The 21,535-nt window shown below is 35.7% G+C and overlaps 1 protein-coding gene across 1 annotated transcript; it reads left to right on the top strand.

The window, feature by feature from the left end:
• The first annotated feature begins 13,264 nt into the window (after positions 1 to 13,264).
• Positions 13,265 to 20,692, top strand: LOC107822195 (tobamovirus multiplication protein 1). The gene is made up of 11 exons (XM_016648714.2): positions 13,265 to 13,546; positions 17,262 to 17,352; positions 17,445 to 17,497; positions 18,173 to 18,265; positions 18,437 to 18,508; positions 18,616 to 18,688; positions 18,773 to 18,818; positions 18,920 to 18,983; positions 19,626 to 19,679; positions 19,764 to 19,841; positions 20,270 to 20,692. Exons 1-11 carry the CDS (start codon positions 13,418 to 13,420, stop codon positions 20,360 to 20,362), a joined length of 846 nt encoding a protein of 281 aa, XP_016504200.1. The 5' UTR covers positions 13,265 to 13,417; the 3' UTR covers positions 20,363 to 20,692.
• The last annotated feature ends 843 nt before the right edge of the window (positions 20,693 to 21,535 follow it).

A 21,535-nucleotide genomic window follows, 5' to 3' on the forward strand; every position in this document is an offset into this window, starting at 1 on the left:
TACCTGTCACATGTCATAAATCTTCTCCTGTATCATGAGCCACATTATAAACTTTACCTTTGGCCTTGCTGCATTGTGAAACATCAATGACTTCCATTCCATCCTTATGTAGTCACCAAGCAAATGAAGGTATATTTGTCTGATCATGTTTTTTTCTGGTTTGGTAAAAACTGCCTAACTTCCAGTACACCATGTGCCTCAATTACTTTCCTTACCATCCAACATGGTTGTTGTGGTATTGACATTGTACTCATTTACTGATTCTTGATATAGTAAGTATGAATCCAGCGGATCCATAACTTGTCTTATTTATGAGTTAGATCCCAGCAGGTTTCGGTAATAGTTGCCTTGTTCCACAATTTTAGATTAACTATATTAAGTCCACCTCTTGCCTTGTGTAAACAAACTCTAGCCGAGGCTATCAAAGCCTTCTTTGTGATCTCATTTGCCCCAGACCAGACATAAGACCTGCATATCCCCTCTACCAATTTAATCACCTTTGTTGGCAGGATAAACAGTTGTGCCCAAAAAGCCTGAATCCCCAATAAGGATTCGAAATATACGGAAATTCTATTATAGTTTAATGACTGTATGGAAGGATCTATATCCTTTTACCCAAGCAAGGGGCCTGTCTAAGCCCGATACATACTCTTACTGAGCCCATGTGTCTAGCAGTTCTAACTGTGAAAGAGATAGCCCTTTTGACAACTTCAGCGGGCTTTAATGTCACAGCTGGCTAGACGTAGCCACTAAGGCAAAGCCAATAAGAGTAGTACCAGAACCGACTGTACCACCATCTTGGAACCAAATCAAGAAACTATATTAAAATTTCTTTATATTTTGAAAGAGTCTGGATTCTTCATGGTTAATATGCAAGAGAAATTAGTTCTTCAACATAGATATGAATCTGTTTAGTCGGACATAGTCACGGCTAGGGAGAGAGACTAAAAATACTAAAAAGAAGAAAAAATATGTACCTTGTAGGCCGAGAAGCAAGGCCCTGAAGATGAACTTCAAAACTTTTATTAATTCTTGAACTTGATTTACAAACTATAAACTAAGCTATGAACTAAGTGTTTACAAAGGGGGTTGGTTGAGAGAGAGAGAGAGAGAGAGAGAGAGAAAGTAGAGAGAGAGGGGGGTTTTTCGGCTCTCCTTCTTCAAATGAAGAAGCATCCTTATATAACAAAAAAAAAGAATCTTGAATAGTAAAATGGGTCCCACATCTGGGTCCCTACACAGTGTTTTTACTGTAGATAAACAGTGTTTCTACTGTGGATGAACAGTGTATCTACTGTTTAAGTGGGTCCTGGCGGCTGATAAGCTGTCAAGTCTTCTTTTTGTCCAAATTGTGCATTTGTTGGAGGAATTCTTCCACCTTGTCGATATCTCTGTCAGATAATATCATTTCTGGCTGTATAGGTTGTGTATCTTCTACGAGGTCATCACCACTCGTTTCACTTCTCATCGAAGTGTCTGATTTTTCGCACTGATCTAGTGATTGGAGCAGATTTCTTTTCAATCCTTCTAAGTATTGATTTATCAAATCAATTTTATCTCCGTCTTGGATTGATATTCTCCGAGCAATATGTTTAACAGTGCGTACTTTCCGACAATCAGAAAAACACTTTTGGCCCAAAATAAAGTTTAAGGCCCACGTTGGAAGGAGTGGGCTGTAGCCATAAGTCACAGACCAATAGTCATTCTTAGAGATGTTGTTTAGAGATTAACAGGTACTTATTGTGTCATAAAATTTTAAACTAAAAATCTTACTTTCAGGACACAATTTGAACTGAAAAACTGAAATTAAGGATGTACTGGCTAATTTCTAAATAACAGTAATTTATGCGCCAATCGAATTTCGAACGATGACCGATACATTCCTTTTCCAACTATAAATAAAAATGGTTACACCTAATCAAATATACATTTTTATTTTTTATAAAAAGTACACTTCTGTCATAAATCAAATAAAAAGGACCCAATGATTCTTCAAGAGTACAACGACGACTATGTCTCTATCTTAAAGTTACTGCGATTGACGATATGAATCTCTAATTTTCAAACCGTAAAGGACTACTCCCTCTGTTTTGGCGTGATTCTTTTATACACGCTCCTTAAAAAAGGATATTTTTTATTACTTTACCCTTATAAATATTTTCTCAATTTATGTGTCATCTCTATGAATGACATTATGCATATTTTTACTAAATGTGAATGCAATTGATTATTAAGGTTAGAAAAGGAAAAATATAATCAATTTTGTCTTGAACTTCTAAAATGACAAATAATTCGAGACAACTATTTTTAGTAACTACGACGCATATTATGAGACGGAGAGAATAGAAAATTCCAAAAATATATAATGGAATATATAAATTCTAAAATTGAAATCATAAATAATCCTCATTTAATTAAATAATATCTACATTTGATGATATTAGTTTTATGACATAAGGTTAACGTGGAAATTATTTTAGTTTTATTCTCGTTTTATCTCTATTTCAACACTAGGAGATGGATTGTAGCGGTACACCCATTGTTTAATCCGTCTTGCAGAATAAAAAAAAGCAAAATATCCTTAATCGGTAAATATTGTTTTTGGAATTATAATCATTGTACATTGCTAGCAAAGAAAATAGGATAAATTAATGTTTTTGCAATTGATAAAGTGAGAAGTTCAAGTGGCATGAGGTAAATAAAGATATTATCTAGTCTATTATTTATTTTAGTCACCTGATAATAAGTAAAATCACAAATTATGTGTGAAAATCGTAAAGTATACAATAGCCTCATTACTTCACGTTAGATGGAAACACTTCAAGCAAAGCACCTTCTAAAACGAAGAATTCCTCTCTATCCTTTTTATAGTTTGGATAAAAGTTTGTGTTATTAAATTGAGAAAAATGCATAAAGTACCCCTTATACTTGTCCGAAAAAATTATTTACACGCCTAAACTTTACGGGCGATCTTTTACCCCCTCATTCTTGATCGAAATGTATTAATTATCTCCCTAAAATTAAAGAACTACTTTTGTACTAGAACGTGTTACACACGCCAATAGGGCTGCTCGGTGGGCCGGGCCTGAACCGGACCGGACCGGGCCCGCGGTCCTAACGGGCCTGGTGGGCCGGTCCTGGGTGGGCCTCCTGAGCCCGTCACGGGCTGGTCTTCAAGGTTGAGCCCACGAGCCCGGGACCGGCAGGTGAGCGCTTTCAGTCAAGCAAGACTGCAAATGGGTGATCATAGAGCGTCTATGAGGGATAGCTTGGAAAAATCAGTATTGTTTAGAGATTGGATCCGCTCGGAAAGAAGAAACTTTGGAATTGCAGAAGCACAACCGGCGATAGATGAAGCTTATGAAGAAATGATAGCGGAACTTGCGGAGGATTCGGCTTCGCCCGGAAGTGGTGATGAACAAGCTTCTTTTCCACCACCACCAACGCAACCTCCTCCGAACCTTGAAGGATTTATGAGATTTGTTAGAGATAATACATAGAATAATATGTAACTTGTATTTTGGCACATCTTCCTTAGTTTTTTTCCTTCTAATGGTGGTATTAGTACCTTGTTGTGCTCATTCCATTGGGGGAAGGATGACTAAGAAAGATATGCCATTTTTTGGTAATAAAATTTATTGCTTCTACCCATGAGCTTCTTTTCGCAATATTTCTTTGTCTATACTTAGAATTATTTATAAGCTACAATATATACATAATATACAATATATATACTACAAGAAAATATATAAGAGAATATATATACATAAGATACAATATAATATACTACAAGAAAATATATTATGCGAAAATATATACATAATATACAATATATATACTATGGACTTTAAATTCTGTTATATCCCCAAGTCAGATTACTAACGACTTGTCAAATACTGAATTTTCGCATGTCACTCAAAATCCGGATGGTAGGATTTGTATTCAATTTGATGATAAGTCTACTATTTATAATAGACATTCTTTTTCTAATCACAGACTTCTACCTGCTATGCAACATATTTCCCCTGTTGAACCAGTTTACGGTCCAGCTCGCAATCGTGCGGCTTCTTTACACACTATTGCTAGTGATAAGCCAGATTCCAAAGATAAGAGGGTTGAAAGGGTTAAGATTAACCCTCAAACAAATATTGTTCAAGATAATGACAATATTTCAGATAAGGATATTCCTTCTCTTTCTGAGATGGATTTCGACCCCAATAATATTTAATGATTCCACACCAAATTGATTTTAGCCCAGGTTCCCGGGCCCGTATTTATATTCAAAAAGAATTTTTTAGTGAAAAATGGAACCAGTTTAAAACATGGTTTTTTGATACTTATAGTAAAGAGGATTTGAGTAATATATCTCAAGAATTTTATGAAACTTGTGCCTTACATAATCAAATTATGTATTTTGTTCCTTGGTTTATAACAACTTATTTACCTCTTTATATAAAGGTATTAGAAAGATCTTATAAAGACGGGAGTGGTAATATTACTAAAGCAATTTATCCGCCTCAGGCTCCCTTTATTTTACCTAATAATACTGGTATTACTTTCACTGCCTTTCAAAAATTTATTGATGATAATGTGGCAGCTATTAGTATTGCAGAAATTAATAAATTGATTTCTCAAAACAATTATTTGGGTTTATATGTTAAAATTTTAGGAGAACATATTGGTTCTCTTGATAAAAAACTTGATGATTTGACTATTTTAATAAAAAAAATGGGTACTAAGAAAGGACCAACTGATATTGCCTCCACTTCAGGAAGTAAAACAGTTGATCAAAACATTCTTACCCATATTCAAAGACCTCCTGAGATTCAGGATTTTAAATTCAAATCTCTTGATGACTTAGCTCAGCTTTTAGATAAAAAGCTTTCCGGTTTAAATATTAGACCTATTGATTTATCAAAAAATTTTGCTGATAAAATGGAGACCGTTTCTGATTATAAAACTGAGACTTGGTCAGAGTTTAATAAACTCAAGGGGATTGTTAAACAAAATCATAGGTATGCTGATAAACCGAGAATGCAGACCTATTATTATCCTCGTCCTACTCCTCAAGATGTGTTGATTGAGGAACGAGATTGGAATCAGACTAATACGTCTTATAACGGTTCCGAAATTTATGAATGGAATCTTGATGGTCTAACTGATAGACAATTAACCATTCTCGTACACAGAATGCTCATGTATTCGACTATCTGTAAAAGTGTTAAAAATACAGATAGAACTATTTGCAAAATGATTATTGCAGGTTTTACTGGCCAACTTCGTGGCTGGTGGGATAATCATTTATCTGTAGAGGAAAAGGCGTTCGTTATAAATGCTACGGCAACCGACGAAGGTGTTGATAACATAGGTATGGCTCTAGTAGTGGGTAGAGAAGATGCAGTTTATACTCTTATCCTTACAATTTTAGAGCATTTCAACGGTAGATTTACCTCAAACCATCAGACCGTCCGAACTTTACTTAAATGGACTTAGATGTAAGACCCTTAGTGAGTTTAGATGGTATAAAGATACTTTTATGAGTAGAGTTATGGAACTACCCGAGAATAGATATGAGCACTGGAAAGCCAAGTTTATAGACGGCCTCCCTTCCTTATTTGCTGAAAGAGTAAGGAATGTGTTAAAAGGTAGTTGCGGAGAGATTCTGTATAATAATTATACCTATGGTAAGCTTATAGGTGTTTGTACAGAAGAAGGTCTTAAATTATGTAATGAGCTAAGACTTTCTAGACAGCTTAAGATAGATAAGCTTAAAGAAAGGTCCCAAGTAGGTGACTTTTGTACCCAGTTTGGTTTACCCGGAACTTCTACTCAAAATAGGAAGAAGAAAACCAAATATCATAGGTACCCTAACCCGGATAGCCCGTATAAGAAAAAGAGGTCTAGATATAGGCCTAAGGAAGAACGTGATACTAGAAAAGCGAACAGGAAATCTGCTCGATTTGCGAAGAATAGATCCAAACGTGATCTCGCTGATATTAAGTGTTATAAGTGTGGAAAGTTTGGTCATATTTCTCCAAACTGCAAGCTTCAAAAGCTGAAAACCTTAGAACTCGATGATGAGTTACACGATAAGGTTTATGGCTTGTTATACACTTCGGGATCAGAATCTGACTATTACTCAGAGACTGAATCTCAAGCTGAAGTTGAGTTAATTGATTTTTCTGATAATAATAAAAATGTTGATACTGCTTGCACTGCTTGCAAAGGTGATATTTGTGCTTGTGATAGTGACGAATTTTATAAATTAAAATCACAATTTGATGATCTTAATATAAAAACTATTACATCTGACAATGTAATAGAACTTTTAAAAGAAGTTACTGATGAAAAACTTCGCGAAAAAATCATTACTTTAGCTGCAAGTTCAAGTTCTAGTAGTTCAAAAACTGTTGAAAAATACAAAAACGAATTTGAACACTTTGCACCATATTCTTTATCTGAAATAAATAGAAGACTTCAAAAGTCCAGCACTCCTAGTCGAGATACTTCTTTTGATGATTTAAAAGAAGAAATCGAAAATTTGAAGAGAGATATTAAGTCTCTTAAGCAAAATCAAATGATTTGCGATCACCGGATTACTCAAATTGAGAAAAATAATTCTCTACCTGAATCTTCGACTAAAGGATTTTCTGAATTTTCTAATGATAAAGAAAAAGAAATTTTTGATGAAAAATCTGATTTATTTTTAGGTATGATGCAAATTGTTACTGCACACAAATGGTATATTAAATGTACTATTTTAATTGATAATAATTTTTCTATAACTGATATAGCTATGATTGATAGTGGTGCAGATGTAAGCTGCATTCAGGAAGGATTGATTCCTACTAGATATTTTCAAAAGACTACTCATTTGGTGAAATCCGCTTCTGGTCATGCTTTAGATATAGAGTACAAATTGCCTAATACTCATATTTGCCAGAATAAAGTCTGTATTCCACATTTCTTCTTTTTGGTAAAAAACTAGTTATACCCTCCAATCATACTTGGAACACCTTTTATTAATGCTATTTATCCGTTTAATAATATAGATAAACATGGTTTTTCTGCTACTTATCAAGATAAAAAGATAAGCTATTCCTTTGTTACAGATCCCGTAACTAGAGATATTAATGCCTTGATTAATATGAAACAAAGGCATGTTGATTCACTACAATTAGAAATTCTTAGTATGAATATATTTGATACTATACAATCTGCAAAAGTTCAGCAGAAGATTAAATTAATTGCTGAAAAAATGGCCGTTGATGTTTGCGCCGATCACCCTAGTGCCTTTTGGAACAGGAAAAGGCATATTGTAACTCTTCCATACGAAGAAACCTTCTCTGAGGATGATATTCCTACTAAATCTCGACCTTGCCAGATGAATGCTGAGCTAGTTGAATTCTGCAAAAACGAGATTGATAGTTTGTTACAAAAGGGTTTGATAAAACCCTCAAAATCTCCTTGGTCATGTTCTGCCTTTTATGTTAATAATGCGGCAGAAAAGGAACGAGGTATTCCGCGCTTAGTCATAAATTATAAACCATTAAATAAACATCTGAAATGGATTAGGTATCCTATCCCTAACAAAAGGGACTTGCTATCCAGATTATATGACGCCAATATATTTTCAAAATTTGATTTAAAATCTGGTTATTGGCAAATTCAAATATTTAAAGAGCATACTTATAGGACTGCTTTTAATGTTCCATTTGGGCAATATGAATGGAATGTTATGCCATTTGGTTTGAAAAATGCCCCTTCTGAATTTCAAAAAATTATGAATGATATTTTTAACTCATATTTGGATTTTATCATCGTTTATATTGACGACATATTGGTATTTTCTAAAACTCTGGAGATGCATATTAAGCATCTTGATATTTTCAAGAAAATTGTTATACAAAACGGTTTAGTAATCTCTAAGCCCAAGATGAGTCTATTCCAAACAAGTGTTCGTTTTCTAGGTCATAATATTTGCCAGGGAAAAATTACCCCAATACAAAGATCTATTGATTTTGCCTCAAAATTTCCTGATGTTATCACTGACAGGACTCAATTACAAAGATTTTTGGGAAGCTTAAATTATATTTCCCCTTTTTATAAAAGTTTGTCACGTGATCTAGCCCCTCTATACGATCGGCTAAAAAAAGATCATAAACACCCTTGGACTAACCAACATACTGAGTTAGTCAAGAGTATTAAAGGGCGTGTTAAATCTTTACCATGTTTAACCCTTGCCAATCCTACTTGGCAAAAGATTATCGAGACAGATGCGTCTAATGTTGGATATGGAGGGATTTTGAAACAAGTAAATCCCAATAATAAGAGTGAATACTTAATAAGATTTCACTCTGGTAAATGGACCGAAGCTCAAAAGAAATACGCTACTGTGGCGCATGAAATGTTAACTATTGTTAAGTGTGTATTAAAATTTCAAGACGACTTATACAACCAAAAGTTTTTGATAAAAACTGATGCTCAATCGGTTAAATACATGTTTGACAAAGATTTTAAGCACGATGCTTCAAAATTAATATTTGCTAGATGGCAGGCTCAGCTAGCACCTTTCGATTTTGAAATACAATACAAAAAAGGAATTGATAATTCCCTTCCGGATTTTCTATCCCGGGAATATTTAGAATAGATTATGAATTATTATACCATGTTTTTAGATGATAAGGTACTAATCACTATTCTTAAAGTGATTAAATTAAATAGAGACTTACAAGAAGTTATACTTGATATTATTATGGCTGACATTATTCAAACAAGAGAAGAAGAACACTCTAATTTTCAAGAAGTTATTGATATTCTTCAGTTAATTGAAAATGTGCGTCCCTTCGGTCAAGATGATATCAGCACTAGAATTATGTTATCCTTTTTAATTAATAATGATTTGCAATCACTTTTTTAATAATGATTTGCAATTTCCGCAGAATGGACCCTTCATGGGTCACCCGGGGCAGAGGTAGGGGAAGATCTTCCCCTAGTAGAACTTATTCTCAGGGATCGTCATACGGATCCTCATCAACCTCTCCAGTAATACAAAGAGGAAAAAAGAGTTTGATAAACTCAAAGGTGCCGCATACAGGAGAATCCTCAGGACATTCTATACATCTGGAAGATATTCCAGAAGACAGTCCGTTATACGGACATCTGCAGGCTTATTTAGCATCTAAAAAGCAAAATGATACTTTTGCTTCAATTGCTAAAGAGGAAGACAATGATGATATCAAGTCATATGAAAAGTTACCAAAAAGAGAAATGATATTTCTCCTTGAAAACTCTGAGATTCAGAGAAAAGAAGAACCGTGGAAAATATTTCAGAGATATCTGATTAATGGATTATACTATCCGGGTGAATCATATAAAACCCGCACCTATTATGAAACTATCCTGATCAGTACAGGTAGTGCAGAATTCCAGCACTTTTCAGGTTATAACACAAATGAAAATGTTTATAACTTTTCAAAGGTCATTATCAAACAGATTATATCTGTTGAAGAATGGGGTATTTCCACAATGAAAGAAAGGCAGATAAGCCTTAATAAATCACCAATGAATTTCACTTATTGGGATTATATTCAAGCATTTGATAGAGTGCTTTATTATAACAATGAAAGACATAAGCATACTTGGTTTATCAAGGTATGCGCCAAGGTATTTACAGGACCTATCCCTAACTGGTTTTTAAACTGGTGGTCATACCACGGTCCTACTACAAAAATTTTGCCTGAACCATTCCTGAAATTATACAAAGAATGGACAAAAGCCTCTCCATTCTTAACTGATTTATATCACGCAGATCATATCTGCTATTTAGAAAAAATTGATCAGATTTACTTCTTTATTGAATTTTCTATCCCCTGGATCCATAAATGGACCCCGGAAATGGGTTATACGGAAGAACAAATCCCTTGTTTATATAGGGTATTCTACAACAATTTTTGGGACAAATTGATGAAAACTGATCCCAAAACAAAGACGTTATACGGACAAGAATTATTAGATTCTATAAAAACACAAATTCATTTATATGTGACAGCCCCTCAAAAAAGGATAGTAGAAGAAAGCACTGTTAAACATATTGCTCGGAGAATATCGATCCAAGATGGAGATAAATTGGATTTGATAAATCAATACTTAGAAGGGTTGAAAAGAAATCTGCTCCAATCACTGGATCAGTGTGAAAAATCAGACACTTCAATGAGAAGTGAGACGAGTGGTGATGACCTCGTAGAAGATACTCAACCTATACAGCCAGAAATGATATTATCTGACAGAGAAATTGACAAGGTGGAAGAATTCCTCCAACAGATGCAAAATATGGACAAAAAGAAGACTTGACAGCTTATCAGCCGCCAGGACCCACTTAAACAGTAGATACACTGTTCATCAACAGTAGAAACACTGTTTATCTACAGTAAAAACACTGTGTAGGGACCCAGATGTGGGACCCATTTTACTATTCAAGATTCTTTTTTTTTGTTATTTAAGAAGGCCTCTTCATTTGAAGAAGGGAGGCCGGAACCCCCCCTCTCTCTCTACTTTCTCTCTCCTCTCTCTCTCAACCAACCCCCTTTGTAAACACTTAGTTCATAGCTTAGTTTGTAAATCGAGTTCAAGAATTAATAAAAGTTTTGAAGTTCATCTTCAGGGCCTTGCTACTCGGCCTACAAGGTACATATTTATTCTTCTTTTAGGTATTTTTAGTCTCTCTCCCTAGCCGTGACTATGTCCGGCTAAACGGATTCATATCTATGTTGAAGCACTAATTTCTCTTGCATATTAACCATGAAGAATCCAGACTCTTTCAAAATATAAAGAAATTTTAATATAGTTTCTTGATTTGGTTCCAAGATGGTGGTACAGTCGGCTCTGGTACTACTCTTATTGGCTTTGCCTTAGTGGCTACGTCTAGCCAGCTGTGACATTAAAGCCCGCTGAAGTTGTCAAAAGGGCTACCTCTTTCACAGTTAGAACTGCTAGACACATGGGCTCAATAAGAGTATGTATCGGGCTTAGACAGGCCCCTTGCTTGGGTAAAAGGATATAGATCCTTCCATACAGTCATTAAACTATAATAGAATTTCCGTATATTTCGAATCCTTATTGGTCGTGCGGACTACCGCCAACCTTTAAAGTGTACTAAAGCAGCTAGATCTGGATGGCCGTGCGGACTACCGCCCGCCTACCTAGATCCTGGTGTAAAATGGTATATACTACAAGAAAATATATTATGCTACAATATATACATAATATACAATATATATACTACAAGAAAATATATTATGCGAACATATATACATAAGATACAATATATATACTACAAGAAAATATATTATGCGAATATATATACATAAGATACAATATATATACTACAAGAAAATATATAAGAGAATATATATACATAAGATACAATATAATATACTACAAGAAAATATATTATGCTACAATATATACATAATATACAATATATATACTACAAGAAAATATATTATGCGAACATATATACATAAGATACAATATATTATGCGAATATATATACATAAGATACAATATATATACTACAAGAAAATATATAAGAGAATATATATACATAAGATACAATATAATATACTACAAGAAAATATATTATGCATGACAATTTAGTGTTTTACTATTGTTTTGTTATTTTCTTTTTCGTCAAGCACTTTAATAATTAGATATACATATATACTACATATATATTTTTAATATAGCCATGATACTACAAGAAATTGTCTTAAAAAAAAAAACCGCTAGGCCCGCAAAGCCCACGAGCCCGACCCGTTAAGCACAGGACCATGTGGGCTTAGGCCCGTCACGGGCTGGTTCCACCCATTGAGCCTACGAAGACCGGGACCGCCAGAGCCCAGGACCACGAAGCCCGGGACCGTGAGGCCCGGCCCGTTAGGCCCACTAAGGCCCGGGCCCGGGACAAAATACAGCATTACACGCCCCTGCCACGTCAGAATTGCATAAATGCCATCTAACTTTTTTTACTCGTTTTCCTTTTTTTTTCTTTTGAATTTTTTCCAGTTTATCTTCCACCACCTTCCTTCATTTTCTATAGTACCCACAAACATCCATATTCCGTCATGAAACATCAAGGCTCAAATTGCCCAAGAAAACTTTATTTCTTGACTTTTTTTTTTTTTCTAATATAATTTATTACATAAAGATATTAAAATTATTAAACTTGAATGTCAAATTTAGTTACCCAACTGCCCCGTCATTCCATACCATCTGAGAATTCTTATGTTTCTTCATGTTCTTAATCTCCAGCGTCTCATCATTTTCCATTTCTCTAAATTAATTTGACCATTATGAAACATATTAATATACACAAGTAGTGGGACTTTTCATCACACGATCAACACATATCCTTTGACACTCATCCATGGTCAAATCTCAAATCAAGATCCACTTGATTTTTCTTTCTATATCTTAAATTGTAATCTTCGTAAATGATTTTATGTGAGACTATTTCATCGGAATTTTATTTGCTGACAGTCTTTTAGCGAAATTTTTTTCCGCAAAACCCAATTGCTTTATTTTTTTTCCTTTTCCTTCCCGTTTTCTCTCTTCCTCTTTTTTCTGTCAAAACCTTCTAATTAACTTAGCATCAAAGATGCTGCCGAATATAGTGGTTGCATTAACAATAGAATTTTGTAGTTTTCACCATTTAAATGTCGTACCCGTTTTTATTGCTACTCTAACTTCTTTTCATCTACTCAAATACTATTGAAAAGGGAGTTCCAAATAGATCCAGAACAATAAAATGTCTTTTTTGAAAAAAAATGATAGAGGTGATTTTTGTTGTTGCCTTGTTGGTTCATAAAGTCAGATCATTTTTATTGGAGGGAAGAAGAAAAGGAAGAAAGTGAAAGAGCAGAGAAGAAAAAAGAACAAAAAATAAAACGAAAAGATTTAGAAAAACTTAAATTTAATTTAAATAATATTTGTGAAAGTTAATTCATTTTAACATTTTGTTTTGCCAGCCACTCTTTCAAGAAAGTGTAAACACTTTTTCTCCCATCCCATCGTTAAGGGGATAATTAATACACTTCAATCAAGAATAAGAGAGTAAAAGGTCCCCATAAAATTTAAGTGCATAAATAATTTTTCCGGACAAATTTAATAAATACTTTATACATTTTCCTTTATTAAATTTGAAACTTTCTAAGTTCGTGCATCGTAACAAACCATGAGATAAACAATAGGAGAATCAAAAGTCAGACATAGTAAACTTCCCACGTGTCCATCCATCCACGTGCGCCCCCTCCAACCCCTCCACCCCTTCTTTCTCACTTGGTCACTAAACACTGATTTTCTTCCTTTTCAGTTCAAACGCAGCTTGATTTTGAGTTCATCTTTTCTGCTAATCTCAATGCGCTTTTTTCTTGAAGTTCCCATCTTTGATTGGTTTAATGGAGTGCTTGAGGTCTCGAATAATGGGAAAGAAGGCATTTTTTATACTCTTTGTGCTGCCTACGCGTTTGTCTCCTTCATTGCCCTGGTACACTAATTTGAATCATTACTTACGTTTCTTGGATTATACTTCTGTTTCCACTTTATGCTATAAAATTCAACTCCAAGTAGTACTTTTTTACCATATTTTATGACACGAGATTTATTGCCTACCATTTGGATTGACCATTATTGCTAGTTGATTAAGTGTTGTAATACCCACATTTACTATAATACCAAATCACTACTTAACCTCGTTTTTTATTAGGGCAATTTCTTCGGATTTATTTCATCCATTCAGAGTTAATATGAGCTCCTAACTTACGCTGGGTTGTTTAAAATTTCTGGGCACGTTGTTTTGGGGTATGCCCCTAGGTCTATTTCTTAGATCTAGGATTTTGTCGTTGAATTTGCCTTTGGCTTCGTTTGGATGTCTGGAGGAAAATTTGCCTGTTCATAAAAATTGCAGCATAATATCGTGAAGCATAGGAGATTATTTTCTTGGATGCCCTTGTTCGAAAGGAAAAGGAAGTTCAAAATAAGATAAAAATAATTTTCCTTCAGGTTTATATATTTTTGCAGGACTTAAGGTTGGGATTTTTTTATTTTGAAAATTTGTAGAAGGCTTTACCTACACGTCCCCTTCCGATCAAATGCAAAAATGCAAGAAAATCAACTTTTCAACCATTTTTCTCCTGAATCATGGCAACCAAATGGTACATTAAGGTTAAGACATTGACTTATTTTAGCAAAGGGATCATTTGATTTGCAGGTGGATAAGGCGTGGCAGTGACCAATGATGAGAAAATTTTAGTGATTATGTCGAGTGCATACCATAGGCCTATCTCATGGGCTTAGTGGACTTGTGTTAATGCTCACTAAGAAAGGGTTAGTTGATTCTCTGTTGGTAACCATGGGCTAGGCATGCTCGGGCAAGAGCTCCACGCTTGTCAAACCATGGGTTTTAGTCTTGCTTGGATTAGGAGAAAGGTAAAGAGGAGTTGAAGTTGACACCAACCAAAGGTATGGAGAAAATATTTTGTCGTGGGGAAATGTTTCACCTCGGATACTATTTTCTGAATCATTCTTCCCGTGCTTGATTGGCTATATAGTAAACAATTTATGGTTATTGTTAAGTATAAGATAGGCAGAAAAGCGGTTTTGTGATGTTGACAACAACATCCAGATTGGTTAAGGCAAGTGATGTAAAGTAAATTTTATTTTATTTTATAAAAGAATGCAATTCATGTTCATATAAGTAACGGAAGTCATTTATCGGCTTGAGGTGAAAAATACTTCTCCAGAGAAAAAACATTTTCCATAATTCAAGACAAATCAAATCAGATACCGAGAAATGATTTGATCAATCACTACATTTCTAGAAAAGATTTTGTATCATACCAAACACATCCGTATTAATTTTGGATAAGCTACTCCGTCCGTTCCAATTTATGTGGCGGAGTTTGACTCCATGCAGAATTTAAGAGAAAAAGAAAGATTGTTGAAACTTATGATCTTAAAATTGACATTACATTTTTGTGGCGGTAAGAGTATGCTAAGGATAACACCCAGGGGTGTGGTCTAGTGGTCAATTAAGTGAGTTGAGAATGATGAAATCTTAGGTTCAAATCTCAACGGAGAGAAAAACACTAGATAATTTCTTCTCATTTGTCCAAGCCCTGGTGGATAGAGTTACTTGCTTCCTGTTGCTGGTGGGAGGTAGCAGTCCGTGAAATTAGTCGAGGTGCACATAAGCTGGTCCGGACACCACGATAAAATAAAAATGCTAAAGGTAAAATGAGAAATTTATAGTTGTATTGCTTTTAAATATAGAAAGGTGTCATTATTTTTTGAACGAACTAATAAGGAAAAGTGGCACATACAATGGAACAGAGGGAGGAGTACTGCTTTTTTCTCTCACTTTACCTCACTGTCTGAGAATACTTCTTTGAAGTTACATTGCCTTACACATAAAAAGTGATGGACCCTCGTTTTGTGCTGCTCCATTGCTTTAAAAGATAAGGTGATCGCTTTTAGTAACACTAGACTTTTTACTGCTAGGGTAATAAATTAGTTGGCAGGTAAGGAAACACAGGAGTTATGTTCAAAGATACAATTTGCGGAAGTCAGAATACTCTTATTTTCCTGCTATTCACTATTACCAAACTGAAGGGTTGACATTTGGTTGCCTAAGTTTTATTTATGAACTGTCGAGCTACCACTCTAAAGTGCTTTTGAGGTATTTGTTTCCCCCTTAACTTCATATCTTTACCTAATCAGGAACTATATTCTCAAATATGTTGAATTCAACTTAACTGAGATTTTTTGCCTAGCCTGAATAAGCAACTTATCGTATGCATTGACAGCAGATCATAAAAAAGGTCACACAGTTGCAGTCCTCTCTTTACTCTTTGCAACAGATATTCACAAGAGGTTAAGAGCCATAAAAAATGAGCTTAAAGTAAATGACAACATGCAAGGGAAGCAGACTTGTTAACACAAGACATATTTAATTTTGACTCACGATCATGAAGTGGTAAACGCATTTCTAGGCTCGAAACAAAAGAAAGATTAACACATCTATTGGTAGTAGTCTATTAAATTCTGTATAATTGACCTAAGCATTGCAATGACTGTCTTGTATTCCTCATTCATTTTTTAAGGATAATTTAATCAAATGGAAAACAAATAGTTCATCCGACAAAACCTAAAGGGATAAGAACAACAACAACAATAACCCAGTGAATTCCCACAAGTAGGGTCTGGGGAGGGTAGAGTGTACGTAGCCTTACCCCTACCCTGGAAGGTAGAGAAGTTGTTTCTAAAAGACCCTCGACTAAGGAAAAGAAGAAAAGAAGTAGTGGCAACAAGTAACAACTACAACAAGATATTAAGGTAACGAAGTGAAGATAACAATCAAACAATAGATAGTACTAGCAATCTAAGGATAAAAGGATACCATATTAACACAAATGCTACCGGCTTGAGAAAATCAAGGGAACACGCTCGCCTACCTACTAACCTTCTACCTTAATCTTCGACCTCCACACCCTCCTGTCAAGGGCCATGTCCTCGGCAAGCTCCAGTTACGCCATGTCCTGCCTAATCACATCTCCGCAATATTTCATAGGCCTACCTCTACCCTTCCTCATACCCACCAAGGCCAACTTCTCACACCTCCCAACTGGGGCATCTGTGCTTCTCCTCTTCACATGCCCGAACCATCTCAACCTCGCCTCCAGCATCTTATCCTCCACGGGAGCCACTCCCACCTTATCCCGAATAACTTCATTCCTAATTTTATCTAACCCGGTACGCCTGCACAAAACCAAAAGGGACAATGTAGACAAAAGAGTTTTACAGTGATTGTAACTCCATCAGATGAAAAAAAGAGGAATTTATTAAAAGGTCTGCCACCCAATTATATTTCTCCGCCTTTTCTTTTGCATGTGATTTTTAATTATTGTTTTTATGCTTTCCTGTTGAAGGACTATGTGCGTGTTTGTATGTCATGTTGCTCAGCAGGAGAGGGTGTGTGGAAAGGGGTGACACTTGTTTATTGCAAGCTTGTGTTGTACTATTTTAATGGTCTGGGCACTAGTAGTAATGATGACACTGCAGTTTTTTTAATACTACAGTGGGATTTGAAAAACTTGGAAATTTATCCAAATTTCCATCTTTATCTCACTAGCTTGTCTTGATTAGGCCTACTCCAAATTCTCGGAATTTATCATCTCAGCAAGTTTCCACATGTTGTATTGCAGGTACAACTGATCCGCATCCAATTGCGTCTTTCAGGAATTGGTTGGACAACACAAAAGGTTTTTCACTTGATGAATTTTGTTGTCTGTGGATGTAAGATTTCCTTTACTTTCTAAAAGTTCTGCTAGAAACTGTTCGCATCAAGTTATTCTGATGCTCACAAGGACCACATGATTTGTTGGCAGTGAGAGCGATTTTATTTGGCGTCTACAGGAGTGTGTTTTATCTAAGACCAAAAGTAAGTCTTTTCTTTCCCTTAACTATTCTAATATCCACTTTGCCGGTGAGTAACTTGCAGAGTAGGCTGCTGTCTCCTAAAATTCTAGAATGTACTCTCAAGGGAATTACACTGCAAGAGAAGGAATTTAACTCATGAATGTCACCGTTTAAGAAGCATTTGTCTCATTTTGATGAAACAATCATTTCCAATTCTTTGAGCCTGAACTGAGAACAATTTATCCTTGTTTAGCATCAACTCATCACCAACCTAGTAGATATCACAGAACTGTATCAGTAGCTGCAAGCCTGTGGTTAGTGTATAACCTATGGACTTAACTTCGCCTTGTTTAACATCAATTTACTGTCTGTTTGAACTGTCTTGTGAGCAATTCCCAGTCCCAGAGCAAAAATAGTCAAATCGTCCGTTCCTTCTACTCTCGACTTTCTTCTGTCTCTCTTCTTATTCCATGATTTTGTAGTTGATATGAAAGTTTCTGACCTTAACAGATTGATATTTCCAACTCTTGCTGAATTTGATTGCAGTTTACATATTAGAACAGTAGTGTTTTTATTTTTTATTTTTAACCATACCATGCATCAGAACTGGGATCCAAGTTTTCATATTTTCTTTAAAGAACAGGCATTATGGCATTTACTTTGTCAATTTAGCTAACACCAATCAACATTTAAACAGGCACTTGAGATGATGCTTCTGGATCTCCCTGGTCTTCTATTCTTTTCCACATATACGCTGCTAGTTCTATTTTGGGCTGAAATATACCATCAGGTAATGCTATTTGATTCTCAAAAGTTTTTAAGGAATCACTCAGACAAGATAGTTTCAAGGGAATCATGTTAAAATATTCCTTAATATATTCGTTGTGGAAGAAGCCTTACCTATTATAATTATTTTCATCATGGATCAGGCCTTACTCTTTTTTTATTAATTTTTTCTCAGGCAAGAAACCTTCCCATTGATAAACTTCGACCTGCATATTATGCAGTTAATGCAGTCGTGTATCTTATACAGGTAGTGCATCAAAGCTCTATTCACTTCACAGATAATATATCCCATGTATAAGCAATGGAAGCCTCTCTAAGTTTCTTGCTATTTATAGAACCGTAATATGACTGCAGATATGCATCTGGATCTTCATCAGGCTTGGCCCGACTTCGACTGGTGTTGAAACTGCTAAACTTTTTTTCGCAGGTAGGCTACATATATGCTAATTGTTACTAAAATATTGTTGTCTACAATCTTAATTTAAAAAATCTGAGTCTGCACTTTCTGCAGTTATTTCGTTTTGTGCTGCTCTGGGATTTGTCATGTATGGTGGAAGGTAATTGGTGCCCCAGTATTGTACAAGTGCCCATATTCTCTTTCCTATATTCATTTCATGAAATTGATCTTTTTTCTTTTCCTTTTTTAATCTCTCTTAAGGTTATTCGCAATGCTTCGGCGCTTTCCTATTGAATCTAGAGGCCGTCAGAAGAAGCTTCATGAGGTTTGTACCTGTTGTAACTGCCTTCATCTTCATTTTGTCATTCTCTTGCCGTGTACATGGCAATTAGATGCAAGACTACATTCATTTTGGTGCTTATTTTTGCCTTGAGAGAAACAAATCCATCTTCATTGAAGCTTTGGTGCCAAGTCCTACCTTGTCTTTCCGGCCATCATAATAGTATCTTGACCAATTAAAAACTAGAAATGTAGTTCCCAGCTCCATCCATCTTTGTTTTGGTTGATAGTGTAGACAGTAGGTGCTATCTTCTAGCATGAAACTGTCTAATTTTTGGTAGACAAAGTTATCATGAGAGGATATGGGGTACCTGGTGAAATGCTGAAATAATCAAAATATACTGATTATTTTTTCCGCAAAAGATAAAGGAAAGATGATTTATCGTGTACTCGATATTAGCCAATCAATCTATTGAGCCTCAATCTCAAACTAGTTGGGGGTCAGCTCTTCAGGTGCATGATTCGTTCTGTATTATACCAAATCCAAATGGTTTCATTGTACTTAAAGGATAGCGTAACAAATTTTGAGCGTTTAAATGTAGTTTGTATAATTATAAGGGGAAAGATAATTATTCCTGTGCAATGAGAATGTGATCTATTTTGGTCTTTAATGTCTATCGTTGTGCAGGTTGGCTTTGTGACTGGTATTTGCTGCACTTGTTTCTTGATCAGATGTATAGTGGTAAGTTTCCACCAAATCCAGGATACACATATTCGGCCTTAGCATGATTAAGAAAATGCATATTTCCATGTTATTTATTTGCAGGTTGCTATTTCTGCTTTTGACGGGAGTGCTGATGTTGATGTCATTGACCATCCTGTTCTCATTCTCATCTATTACATGGTAATTTAAGTTATTTTAAGAGTTCAGTTTCTAGATTTTTTACACCATTAGGTTAAATTTACCTACACCAACTCTTGGGAAGCCATGATAATCTAGTAAATAGAGTAATAACCATTCTATAACTGATTAAAATTCAATTGACAACGTAAAAGTTCTTTACATTGTTATGTCTGAAATTGAATTTAATACTCTATTTACGAAATTGAATTTAATACTCTATAAATGTTCTTTACATTGTTATAACCAAATTCAGCCCTTGTGGAACATTTGCATCTGTAACTTTATTTTTCCATTTTCAAGTCCATTCTTAGGTTTTTTTTTTTTTTTTTTATTTGTCTTCTCATACTTTTCATGCTCCCTTAAAGCTTTTTTTTAGGCGTAAAAGATCTTTCACGAAGATCCCTTTTTTTCTTCTCCATTTTATTCAGGTGGTGGAGATATTGCCTTCTATATTAGTGCTCTTTATCCTGCGGAAATTGCCTCCACGACGCGTATCAGAGCAATATCATCCTATTCAATAACTGATAAAAGAGCAACACTGATAGTAATGCTTCATAGGTTTTGTTGGGTGAAGCCTTTTCCATGCAGCGAAGTCATTAAAAATATTCACAATCTTTTTTTTTTGGGTGGGGTGGGTGGGTGGGGTGGGTGTTGGCGTTTGTTCAATTGTGTTATGGAAAAGAGTTCTAGTTTGACTGCAACTCATAATTGTTAGAAGTCCTGAAATTATTAGCTATTCGGAGTGTCATAGATAGAGAAGAATTTTGATACACCTAAGAGAGTAGCAGTTATAAGTTTAATGGGACTCAAACGTACTACCTGAGGTTAAATTCTTTGGTTATTTCAATTTATATCGTTTCTCTTGTAAAACCTCAAAGCTAATGTTCTTTGTTGAAACATGTCGAGAAGTGGTACATTATGGGTAGTTCTTTTCTTGGGTATTTGCATGGGCATGGTTACTGCCACTGCAAGGGAACCTAAAAGTGAAAACGTGGAGTTATTTGGTCGAAGATGGCCGCCTATTCCTTGGTGGAGACTACCATGGCGGGTATACCACCCAAACTACCCGCCATTGCCTCCGCCTCCGCCCTCGGTTGCTAATGTGATTCCGCCACCGGTGCACATGGCCCCACCTCCGCAATCGCACACGGCTTGTCCGCCACCGTCTCTGCCCCCTATTACTAATGCAGTTCCGCCACCATCTCCACCACCGCACATGGCTCCACCTTCCCCTCTGCCACCACACGCTGCTACATCACTACCTCCGCAACCATCTCCTTCTCTTCCCCCAATTGATAATGTGGCTCCTATTCTGCCACCACCGGCTCCAGCATTTCATTCACCGGTGGTTAATAAACCTCCTTCAACTCGGGGTGATGAGCCAAGTGATTGTTCGATGGTTTTGATAAACGTGGATGGGTGTGTATCAAATTTGATCACTTCCTTTTTCAATGATCAAGTTTCATTATCCATTGATTGCTGCAGAGTCATTTCAAGAATTTCAGATGATTGCTTTGACGCAGGGTTCACACACTTCAGGGTGCCCGTTTTCCTAACAAAAGTGAGGGACTATTGCAGTCACCACCCGACATCACTTCCACCATTGCCTCCACCTCCGCCCTCAGTTGATGATAATGCTGTCTCGCCGTCACCTCCACCACAACACGCGGCTCTACCTCTGCCACCGCATGTGT

The sequence above is a fragment of the Nicotiana tabacum genome, chromosome 7 (genome assembly GCF_000715075.1).
Source record: "Nicotiana tabacum cultivar K326 chromosome 7, ASM71507v2, whole genome shotgun sequence".
NCBI classification, from domain to species: domain Eukaryota; kingdom Viridiplantae; phylum Streptophyta; class Magnoliopsida; order Solanales; family Solanaceae; genus Nicotiana; species Nicotiana tabacum.

What these genes read in the sequence shown, in the direction of transcription:
- LOC107822195 (XM_016648714.2), top strand. Translation starts at nt 13,418, where the DNA reads ATGCGCTTTTTTCTTGAAGTTCCCATCTTTGATTGGTTTAATGGAGTG. An exon ending in GAATTTTGTTGTCTGTGGAT is followed by an intron (nt 17,353 to 17,444) that starts GTAAGATTTCCT and finishes ATTTGTTGGCAG; the next exon opens with TGAGAGCGATTTTATTTGGC. An exon ending in TGTTTTATCTAAGACCAAAA is followed by an intron (nt 17,498 to 18,172) that starts GTAAGTCTTTTC and finishes ACATTTAAACAG; the next exon opens with GCACTTGAGATGATGCTTCT.